The sequence below is a fragment of the Musa acuminata genome, chromosome BXJ3-2, assembly GCF_036884655.1.
Source record: "Musa acuminata AAA Group cultivar baxijiao chromosome BXJ3-2, Cavendish_Baxijiao_AAA, whole genome shotgun sequence".
In the NCBI taxonomy this organism is placed as follows: Eukaryota; Viridiplantae; Streptophyta; class Magnoliopsida; order Zingiberales; family Musaceae; genus Musa; species Musa acuminata.
In genome coordinates, this window is record NC_088350.1 from 20178743 (window position 1) to 20191037 (window position 12295).

The window sequence follows — 12295 nt, forward strand, 5'->3', positions numbered from 1 at the left end:
GACCCGCGACAAAGGAAGCCTTAGTCTTGTGCTTTAACGACAAAGGTAATGGCATAGGAAGCATCGATGGTGGAGGCAGAAGCTACGCTAGGATTGATGGCTAGGGGTCACACGAGGGGTGCGAGGATTAGGTTTTGTAGGTACAATGAAAGATAATGGCTAGTTAGTTCAATCAAACAAACTAGCTACTATTCAATCGAACCAGACTTGGTAATTCTTGTTCGGTTGCTTCATTTGAACCGGATACTCACCTAAGGCACCGAACGCTTAGGTTCAGGAAAGCGCTTAGCCAAGACTTTATTGAAGTACATTGCCTGATTGACCCTTAAGGCACTTGGACGTCACCTCACTTAAAATTAAACCTCATTATCTATCAAAATGAATACTACATGAAATTAGCAAGATATCCATTTTTTATTCACCAAAATAATGCCTATTATTAAGTCACCATAATAAGAATAATGTAGTAGATACCTAGTCACGACCGGTACACAGAATTGATGCCCTAGAGATCAAAATGAATCATATATATAGCCCTTGGTAGAAAATTTACTCTCAATCACTGAACAAACACAGTTCTATAAGATTTCTGCACCTGACACGACAGGAATTCCTGGTTCTACGGACTAGAATGAGCAATCGATGCAGAGTGTCACACTCCCTCTTGTTACAAGTATTGAGTTCTTTCTTTCTGCTCATGGAAACAGCAACGTATCCTACACGAGGGGTTCTGACAGTTCCATCTCATTGTTATCTTGCTGTACATCAGTTTGGTGGTATCTTACAAGATTCAGCCCCAGCCATTGCCATGGCCAGCACACATAACGGTAGCCGTTCCTATTCCTGAGATCATCTTGGTTGTCAGATTCTTCGAGCTGTCGGGTTAACTCCTCCAGTCTCTCCCTCAGCCTCGTGGACCTTATGTCGGCCAGCCTTAATGATTTCTCAGCAGCATCTCTTGCCGCCATTGCTGCTGCTGCAGTCTCTTCTTTGAACTTGAGCTTGTTCTCTGACTCTATAGCTGCTTGTTGTGCATCATCTAGTTCCTTTCTAAGAGCTGACAACTGCATATGGAATTAGAACATTTAAAGCAAATGAGAAGTCAATGCCAGTATAATTTTTAAGGTGATGACTGATCGACAACTACATGCACATCAGTTTATAAAGTTTCAGAAATTAATTTTTCATTGATAGCATGTTATGTATTAGTTGACACTGTCATCATAAGTTCAGGACCACAGGTCCATGACAAATAGAAGTATGATGGAGATGTGTATTTCAAGTCGATCATTAGTGTCTTATCAAAGGATATAGCCTTGTAAAATGGGTGTTCTAGGAGTGAGAAAATTTGCTAAAGTAATTTTCATTTTTACCCTATCATGGCAATCCCACAAGCCTCTTATCCATTCTCATCTAATCATGGCAGGGGAGCAAGTGTTCATAGAAGTTTCCATCATAAGATGCTCATAATTATGATCAGCCATCATATTGTCTTTACTGAATGTCATAGAAAACCAAAGGAATGATCATAAGGTCCTTATCAGCATGGAATAATGGACCAAGAGAGCAAAATATATTCCTAAAGAGATGTTATGAAGGCTTTAAGAAGTCAAGATTAGTATCATCCATTCAAGAAGACAAATATCAGGTTATAAATTGGCAGATTTGTGGTATCTTGATAAGGAGATCGGTGCATTAACATAAGAATATCAGGAATGTAAAATTCTGAAAACAGTTGAAAGAGAAAGCAACATGAAAATTTTAGGGGAGAAAAACGAGGAGAATCTAGAAAGCTATAGACCTAAGACAACGATGCTAATATCCTCTTCTGCTAATTCATTGCCTCCAACAGGCATTTGAAGATGTAGGTCAGGCACATGGAGCAGCACTAGGTCCAGGTTTCCCCTGTCCCAAATCCTGTGGGATAAATCACCAAACCAGAGAAGGAAAGAAATTGTAACACAGACAGATGAAACACTAATCCTCTGAACAGAAAACCATCTGCAACCCAAATTAATTTGGGATCAATTGATTCTAAACTCTGAATTGGTGAGTTCACAAAAACCAGTCACTTGAGCAATAGTTGATCTTTAAAACCATGGTTTTAAGACAGTAAAAAGGAAAATGCTAAAAAACTTAGAATATAATGTCAAAGGGTTTACTTCCTGTCACGGTTGTACAGGTCAACAGTTGGAATCAAGCCTACCACCATTGGAACGGTCACTGTTGACCTTATCATATTAACAGTTGATATGTTGAAAAGGAAGAAAGCACAGGGAGTTGAATACTTATTTTAATTATTTTGCTATTGTGATAACAAAAATAAAAGCTAAAATCCAGAGTCAGAAATAATAGCTAAAATCAAGGCATGTTTCAGAAAAAGAAACAACACCAATTTCTAGGGTTGCAAATAGATCTATACTCATCACAAGTGCACATTAACAACCCATTTTGATCAATTTATAAAAAAAGGAGTGGGATCCATTCAATGTGCAGTCAACAATCAATCAAACTGCAGACTCTAATTGGTTTATGATGAAAACTCATTTCTTTTTCCTTTTTGATGTTATGAATTTGTGAAGCATATGCAGCCACTTAGATCATCACATTATCAACTAATTATCATCTGGCTCATATGAGACATGTTATTAAAAATCTTAAACATGATATCTGGGAAAAGGAGGTGATTTGTTGGAGCCACAAGTCAGTTTTCTGCTAAATTATCTGGCACATGACTAATAATTGTATTATATCACGGTTGGTCTAGTTTTATGATCTTCTTAACATAGAAGAGTTCTTATAATATTTACATCTAGCTCTCTGTCTTAGCATTGTATATAGACTCAGTTCTGCATCATGGCTTCTGGTTGGATGACAACACAATGCCTGAAAATAAAATTCTCTAATATGGATATCCTTCAAACTCCCTGTTAAACATCATGGCCCATTGTGGCATTAAAATAACCCAAAATGGGAATAAGAGGCCAGCCTCCTGAAAGCATATAAGCTTGTTACTGGCTCTGCCACCATGTTTCTGGTTCCACCAGTTATACTTGGTTGTCGTATGTAAGTTTGTACAAACTGAGGATGGTAATTGTTCAGTGAAACATTTATTAGCATGATTGATTTGACTGTGGTTGCCGCTGCTGACATCCTTATAAAAATTAGAACCATACTGATTTGACATAACTGGGTTTCATAAACTATAATTATCAGTCCTGCTACCTCTATCACTATCTCATATGTGTGAAGGCCCATACATTTCTGTGTTAAAGGCCATGTCCATGGATGCAGGCAGGCTGGCGTGGGAGCTTATATCCGTTATAGTTTCAGAATGATAGATGCTAAATAATTAGGAAGAATGTGGAGAAAAAAATTATAAAATATTAAGATATGCTAATATTAAACATTAAGTCAAGTTTTCGCAAGTACAACAACACTCATCATAGAACCTATTTTGCAGTTAGGACACTAGTAATCCATCAATGTGATGGGTTAGAAGATGAGCAGATGTGGCCCCATGCTAACACAGATATAGATAACGACCTGTTGAGTATATTTTGTATATATAAATTTTGGAAAAGATATGCATGGGTGATTCTTGTGATTTATGTATATTTTACAATTGTCAATCACCACTATGCATAGGAGAGGTCATATCATTTTGCTTTGTAAGTTGAGCATATTTCAAATTTGCCTACTTTACCATTATATTATTGTTGATAACATAAGTAAATTACAAGGTAACATCCTATATTAGTTATGTATCAAAATATTCTACTATTTTAATACAAAAGTTATATAAAGAAAACTACAGTACACAGAAAGATATCTATAAAATATTTTGTTAATGTACCTGTAACTGAAACTCCTGTTCAACAGCCCTGCCTGCTGCAGCTTCTTGTTCTGCAGCCAATTTCCATCTTGTAATTTCCTCTTCTGCTGCAGCAATGTCCATCATGAGGCCCTCAACCTTTTAGCAATGTATTATCATTTAGTGTTTTGTGTGAAAAAGAACGTAGTCAAACTAAATATTTTGATAGACATCACAAGAATCAAGAGCATCATAAAGTAATCAGTAATAACAAACGAGTTCAACAGTACTAAAGTAATAAGAGGAATAAAAGACTTCACATTTTCATTCGCCGACCGCTCCTTCTCCTCAAGCTGCTTTATATGATGTTTCAGCTGGGAAATCTCTTTTGCTTGAGCATCCAAACGGGATTTCAGTAGACTGCATTCTGCCCTTTCTCCAGAAAAATACATGCACAAATATGTAGAAATTTAGATGGAGTAAAATCATAGACAATTTCCGTCTTACCACAAAAGGTATGGACAATTACAAGCAGGTTATTTTTATCTTCAAGTACTTCACAATGTCTGGTGTCTTTTTGAAAAAAAAAAAAGTATTCTTGACATGAATGTCTTTCACATCTGATAGCATGAAGTTTTGAGATTGTTTTTCTCAAACCAGAATTTGTAAAAGCCTAGTAACGGCTGGAATTTAGCAATTATGCATCAGTTATTTACAGTGTCTTTTTGAAAAAAAAAAAATATTCCTTGCACAAATGTCTTTCACATCTATTAAACATAGAAACTCATTAAATTTAAGGCATCCGTCTTATGGCTTGAAGTTTTGAGATTGTTTTTCTTAAACCAGAATTTATAAAAGCCTAGTTAGGGCTGGAGTTTAGCAATTACGTATCAGTTCTTTATGGGCCTTTCATTTCGGCTGGAATTTAGCATTTACATATCAGTTCTTTATAGGCCTTTCATTTGAACTGAGCTCACGGAGGCAATAAATTTGTTTAACAAGATTTTTAATAATCTTGATCTGAAGAAATTATGGTTTTTTATCACTTCACTACTTAAATTGTTTTTACTTTATTTAGATTCAGAAGTAGTGAACAAGGCTATCAAATTGCAGTGTATTTGTCATACCTCACCTGAAACCATGTAAACCAAGCCTCCAAAAGGAGCACTTTAAAACATAGTCAAAACAGGAGTGCTTCTTTTGGGTTGATAGTGTACAGTAGTCAAAACATAGTCCACACCCCCATTGTGGGACTAATTGGATAGTGATACTTCCACACTGAAGATCCCTAGTGTCTAATTAGACTTGATAGTCCCATGGACTACTAGGATTACAGGAGATGTCTAGAGGCACATAACCACCATGCTATAGCCACCATACATGATGTACATCACTATTGGGTGTTGGAACAAAAGATTCTAGGAATGCACAATAGGTCCTAAAGTGACCCACCTATCATAGGTAGTTATTTGTCTGATACTATATTTGTCATGACCCATGCCTAGAACCACATGGACCAAACCCCAAAAAGAAATACCTAAAAGGAGGTTGATGCAATGAAATTAGAGTATTATTTTTTCAAACGACCCAGAATGCTTAAAAATATTACCCCATTTTCACATTCTGTGGCATTCTTCAATTTTCATTTTCTTGAACCTTTTCATACGTTTGAAACAGAAATAATAGGGCATTAACCCAACTAAAACTGCTTAATTTTGTGGCAATCATGTGAAAACCAAAATCAGTCCATGTTAAACTAATAGATAATCACCCCCATAAACATGTTAATCACAAAAATGTTAACTTCCAAGAACATTCTTAAACTTTTACAAGCAGCTTTAAATTTTATGGCCATGTATCATACATTATTTCTATTTGGAACATTGTTCTTGGATAGTAAACACTTCCAAAAACAAGTTCAGCAGTATTATCATGATACAAAATGTCAACTTCCAAGAACATTCTTAAACTCTTACAAGCAGCTTTAAATTTTATGGACATGTATCATACATTATTTCTATTTGGAACAACTAATGTATGACCTCTTTAAAAAGAAAATCAGGATTGGAAATGACCAACAACCAAAGTAAAAGAAAATGCAAGAAAGAACCTATACTGATCCTAAAAGATTCATTTTTACTTACAATAAACAATGTTACTAATACTCTATATAGATGCAATTGATACATAAAACCAAGGACTGAAATTTCATACCGTACCGGAATTTTGAGATTCGCTCGGTACGGTACAGTACCGAGCGGTATATATATATATATATATATAAGTTAAAAAAAATCTGTGACATCGCCTCTCTTCTCCCCACGCGGGGTGACATCGTTGAGGCGATGTCGCAAAAAAAGGATAAAAACACCGTTTTCACCATGACGTCGCCTCTCTTCTCCCCGCAACGCTGAGGACTCTTCTCCTGTGTGGATGAGAAGTCACCAACAGACGAGGAGGGAGAGCGGCGTTGATCTCCAGGTTCTTCTCTTCTTCTCCCTGATCTTTCTTCCCCTTCTTCCTCTTCTTTCTTCTCCCTCGGTCCCTAATCGAGGGTACCTCCCGATAGTGGGTGGTCCGTGTACCGATCTACTGTCGGACCGATACGTACCGCCTGGTATGGACGGTATTATTTGAAATGAGAAACATTGCTTAAAACCACTTGAAAGATTACAACAGCTGAATATCCTTGGCACAGCTGTATGCATCTCCAGCTTCTCCACATGACTATAAACGCATATTTACATCTCAGCAACCGTTCAAGTGTGGGTAAAGTTCAGAAATCTACTAGTAGAAAGCAACCACAGCTTCAGCAGTTCAAACCCAATAATGAACATATATGTTGATGTTAAATATGATTGATTAAAAACATCTAAAAATGGATGTGTTGGTCAGATATGGGGTTATCAGCATGCCCATCCTTCAAGTTGATTCTAGCAAAAATATCTTAACTAAGGAAATAAATCTCTTTGTGCTGCCAATGAGTGGATTAAACAGCCAATGAAGATGCTTCATGCAGAGATTTCCCATCTAAACACTAAAGCACAAGGAGTTTTGGAAGATACTTTTAGGACAGACAAGATTTTTGTATAAAAACTCATCTTAATCTTTCTCCTTGAATATGGCATCCTTATATGAGGTTGGCCTCGAGTTACTTGACCTTTAACTCCTATTAAAATATAGAAACCTAGTAAAATTAAGATCTCATATAATTTGTCAAAACTAATAAAATCTAAACAAGAGCTATTATGCTGTTTAAGCTTGTTTTGTCAAGAATGCCCATTCAACTGCATTAACAACATGTTTAAAGACTAAAGAAGCTGCAAAACTAAGATAAAATGTAAGCCTATGGACTCAACAACTCTTTTTAAGATTGCCATCTCTAAACCAGATATCATAAAGTCTTTCTCGTAGTTGATCAGACCTTGTACAGGATCAAGGCTAAATTAGTGGTCCAGTACTGGTTTGATAACCTATCGAACAGCTACGATAGTGGTATACTAGGTGTGTCATCCAATATTATTGAATAAAATAATAAAAAATCAAATGAATGGTATTGTGGTGATATCGAGCTATCTGTTTGATATCAGTACTTAAATTAGCAACCAAGCAAGACAAGCAAGCAAATTCAAGTTAGCAGATCTAAAATAGACAGTCAACCTAAGGAGATATACTGTCCACATGGAAGCTATTGACATGGGAGGTATTCAATCCTCAACAGGCAAGTATATATATTCATGGTTTCTAATTTCCTTGTTCCTTGAAAGATTTTGACCTATAGGCTTAATAAAAGAAACAAGATAAGACACCTGAGCGCTTCCACCAAATGCTGCAGCTCAATGATCTTGATCTGGGACTCCTTGACAGTAGTTCCCAAAGCATCCGCCTGTAAGATAACATATATAGAAAGATCTTACATTATTTTTGAAGTGTTAGGAAAATATCAAATACAAAATTCCAGTAACTTGATTACCAAGATATACACTTCATTTTCTCCACTATCATTTGAATCATGTTCATCATGACGGTCCAATCTCAATTCTATCCCTACTTCTCTTAAACCCTCCTCCGCCACATGGAGCACCTCATCTGTCTTTGATGACAATGCACTTCTGAGCAAAGTCCCAATGTGCTGCTTCTCTGCTAGCAGCTCCATGACCTTCTCATTCAAGTCATTGACTTTGTTGTTACTGTCCTCCAACCAATCCCGTACTTTCTCTGCTGCAACACTAGCCAGTTCGTAAACAGACTTAGTTCCATCCAACAAAGATCGCAAATTATCATCAACATCCATCTCTTCCCACATAAATAAAGAGTCAGAAGACTCAGACAGATCGTTGTTATCCTTATCAACACACTTGAGAATCTCTCGGATCTGTCCGTAGGCCTTCGAAGTGTAATTTAACTGGTCGAAGATCAATGGCCTCTGAGATTCCAATTTCGTTTCCAAACCCTTGATTTTGGCATCACGATCGTCACCTTGCTGTCTCAATTTGGATATCTCATCCTCCATCTCTGAGATCCTTGATCCCCTCTCAGCAACCATCTTTTCAAGGGATTCGATCTCTGAGGTCTTCTTGGAGGCTTCTTCTCTAAGACCCACGATGGCAGCCTCCAGCTGCGACACCTCGATCGCAATCTCGTAGTTCCGTTGCTCCACCTGTTCCCTCGCCTGGTCCCTGGCCTTCGAGGAAGCATCAATCTGCTTCATGAGCTCCTCGGCGATCTCATTCGCCCGCTTGATGACGCCGTAAGCCACAGCCGGCAGCCCGGTGTACTTCTGGGAGGTCGGGAGGCCACCGGAGGCAGAGAAGTTCTTAAACCCGCTGACCTTGCCCGAGATCTTACCGATGCCGGAGAGCAGCATCTGGGCGGCGGTCTCCATCTCCGACCGCAGCGAGTCCTTCTGCTTCGAGGCCTCGTCCTTGAGGCGGAGGGCGTCCGACAGCTCGGCGACGGTCCGTTCGGCGGATCGGGCGGCCTCCTCCTTATCGCGGATCGCCTCATCGCGCCGCCTGACGGCCTCCTCCTTGTCGCGAAGGGCCTCGTCGCGCTGCCTGATGGCGTCATGGGCCAAGGACTTAAGGCGGTTAAAGGTGCCCTCAGCGGACTTCCTGGCGCCGCGCTCCTTCTCGAGCTCGGCGAGGAGGTCGCGGACGCGCTGCTCCGCCGCGGCGATGGTGGCGGCTGAGGGGGAAGGGACGGTAGAGGCGGAGGGGGAGGGGGAAGGGAGGACGATGGGGATGGGGTCATCGTCGCCTTCGACGTCGCTGAGGACGGCGTCGTTCGGATCTTCGTCGGCCATCGCCAAAGGGAGAGGGCGAGAGAGAGAGCGAGGGGTCGTCCACCGACCGGTCTTTGCCTCTTCACCTCCGTTTTCCCATCTTGATTAGATTTATTTGGGCCGAGGGACCGGCGAAAGACGAAACGCGGTCCCGTGAGGACGAACAGATTGGACCCGGTCCGGACAAGATATTGACGGTTCAATTTCCTTATAAGGTAAAAAAAACCGGACAAATCCGGTGCGGTCCAGACCGGCAATCAATGACGGATTGGATAGTGATAAAATCATATTTAGTTTTTTGTTAATTGGGGGTTTCATAAAACTAATATCTAATAGAAGACTAAAAGTATTAATTTGAAGATTTATACGGATGCGATCTTATCATATACTTTAACCTAAGAGACCTAACTCCCTTATTAGGAGCACTAATAATCATATTTAATTTTGATGAAGTATATCATTAATTATTGAATTTTTCATCTCGAAAAGGTAAAATCAATCTAAAAAACTTACACTAATAAATCGGGTAATCAGAATCTCGCTTCTATCTTTTTCTTTTGTATCTCATAAAGTATTTATTAATAATAGCAACATTTTTGTTTACCATAAGTTTTTTTTTGCTTCAACTAGGATGAATCTATATCACTCTGTGATTTGATACACATAGTTTACGATAGAATTATAATATATTTTTAAATCTTAATATGCATCGATATATCAATACTCGATACATTAGTACAGATCGATACGATCCAAACTCTAATCGATGTATTATCAGCATATGAGATTATGAACTTTTAATTATATTATCTTATGCATAGCTAAATGATGGGAAGGAGTGTCTTGTAGCCCAGTAGATAGATAATTGGTCTTAAATGCATGATGAGTGTAGATAAGTGTAGGTGCCTTGATGAACCTCCCTGGTGAGCAAGCAACATTACCTTACCATAGTGCTTGCTGTACTTCCTGTATCTGGAATTGCTAGTTAATATCAATTACTAAAAGAAAGATGTTTTCTATTGGCATTGTCAATAATAAACATCTTAACAATCATTAAACTCACACTCCTTAAGATGTTTTGTCTTCATCTTACTTGCTTTGCAACTTATAATTCATCACTATGTACAAACATTATCCAATGTTCTATAACCAGCTTCCCATCTCCCACCAGCCAAGGATCACTTTGTCGTCACTACTATAAACTTATAATTCATCACTATGTATGTAGTCGATCTATATTTCTGATTACAAACTGCTTATATAATGTGCTAACTATTACTGAGATGTTTTGGCAGAGATGCTTGATTTCTTGACCATGAAGAGCAAGTCTAAGTTCTGACCAAAGTAGTGGAGGCATGACTTTGTTCCAAATCAAAGATGGATCAGAGTAATATCACTGGTTTGAGTTTGGCATTGGCTTGAGATCTCTAGAACATGTGTTGATCCCAGGCATCTTAAGATCTGCCTAATGCCTGCATAGGTTTTGCCTCGACAGCAGGCGTAGATGCAGAGGTCTTGTTTGGTTTTGCAGTGTCTGCAATTTCAAGGATTTTGTCACTCGGTTTATGCACTTTGTGTTAGTTTGGCAAGTCTCATAGTCCCACATCAAGAAAATCAAGTTTGGTATCTCCTGTTTAAACTATAAATAAGGGCTTACGTTTTGAAGTCAAATGCACCACAAGAAAAACCTAAATGTTTGTTTTGGGTTTAAGTCCATACTCAGTTCAATAGTTTGGGCTTATAGTTGAGGTTTTTCTTGTTTAGTATTTTCGGGTGTTTTATGGCCTAGGAATATCTTGCTCCTCTTTCGTCCCTGGATGTAGGTCAAAGTTAATTGACCGACCATTCTGGTTGAAGACGGAGTTGATTTGGCACTATAGGGGGCTGAGAACATTCCAGATGGTACGTCAAAGGAAGATCTTGCGGGTATGGATAAGAAGGTCCAATTCAGCATTATTCTAAATCTCTTTGATGAGGTTTTACGGGAGGTAGTTATGGAGACTTAAAGCCTTGTATATGAAGAGGACAATAGAGAATCGTCTCTACTTAAAGCAGAGTTGGTATATGCTTCGGATGACTGAAGGTACATCTATACTCTCACATCTTGATAAGTTTGATTCTTTGGTTATGGATTTGGAGAATATAGATGCAAAAATTGATGATGAGGATAAGACCCTGTTACTTTTGTGTTCTCTTCCCCAATCTTTTAAGCATTTTCGTGATACTATGATTTATGAAAAAGAAACAATTTCGTATCAGGAAATTAAATATGCACTAAAATCTAAGGAGCAGATAGACAGAGATATCACTGGGGAAAGTAGATAGAATCAGGTTGAAGATCTGGTTGTTAGGGGGAGAACAGATAAAAGGGAATTTGACAGTAGTAGATCTAAATCTAGATTTAAATCCAGACATTGACATTTGGAGTGCAGATATTGTCATAAAATAGGGCACATTAAATCTGATTGCTTTAAATTGAAAAATAAATTAAAGCAAAAGGAAAAATTTGTTGAGAAAACTATTGAATCCGCTGAAGCTAGTATAGCAGCTGATGAGAATGTTGGTAATATTTTCTCTCCTATTGATGATAGGACGAGGTCTAAAAATGAATGGATTTTAGATTCTGGTTGTTCTTATCACATGTGTCCTAATAGAGATTTGTTTTCCACATATGAATCTTGTAATGGTGGAATTGTTTTGATGGGCAATAATGCAGCATGTGATGTTGTTGGTAGAGGAACAATCCGAATTAAAATGCATGATGGTATTGTGAGGACGCTCACTAATGTTAGACATGTTCCTGATTTAAAAAAGAATCTCATCTCTTTAGGCACCCTAGAGGCCCTTGGGTGTAAATACACAGCTGAAGGTGAAGTTATGAAAGTTTCTAGAAATGTCCTTGTTATTATGAATGCTTGTAGGTCTGGTAGCTTATATATTATGTAGGGAACTACTGTCATAGGATCAGTTGCAGTCTCGTCATCATCATTGTCTGATTCTGACATCACCAAATTATGGCATATGCGTTTGGGTCATATGAGCGAAAAAGGTTTGAGTATATTGAGCAAAAGGGGTCTACTTTGCGGACAAAGTACTAGGCTACTGGATTTTTGTGAACACTACGTTTTTGGAAAGCAGAAAAGAGTCAGCTTCAATTCTCCGGCAGTTCACAAAACGAAAGGTACTCTTGACTATAT

The 12295-nt window shown here is 38.4% G+C and overlaps 1 protein-coding gene across 1 annotated transcript; it reads right to left on the reverse strand.

The window, feature by feature from the left end:
- Window positions 1-506: 506 nt before the first annotated feature.
- On the reverse strand, window positions 507-9202 carry LOC135631891 (uncharacterized protein At3g49055-like). Its single transcript, XM_065139963.1, has 5 exons — window positions 7788-9202; window positions 7624-7700; window positions 4135-4246; window positions 3857-3973; window positions 507-1064 (listed from the first exon to the last, which is right to left on the reverse strand). The coding sequence occupies exons 1-5, from the start codon at window positions 9117-9119 to the stop codon at window positions 717-719; spliced, it is 1986 nt and encodes a 661-aa protein (XP_064996035.1). The 5' UTR covers window positions 9120-9202; the 3' UTR covers window positions 507-716.
- Window positions 9203-12295: the final 3093 nt, after the last annotated feature.

Excerpts from the sequence above, each read along its gene's own strand:
- LOC135631891 (XM_065139963.1), bottom strand. The coding sequence starts at position 9,119 with ATGGCCGACGAAGATCCGAACGACGCCGTCCTCAGCGACGTCGAAGGC. Across the intron at positions 7,701-7,787 it reads AAAATGAAGTGTATATCTTG|GCGGATGCTTTGGGAACTAC; the intron begins GTAATCAAGTTA and ends GTTATCTTACAG. Across the intron at positions 3,974-4,134 it reads AGCGGTCGGCGAATGAAAAT|GTTGAGGGCCTCATGATGGA; the intron begins GTGAAGTCTTTT and ends CATTGCTAAAAG.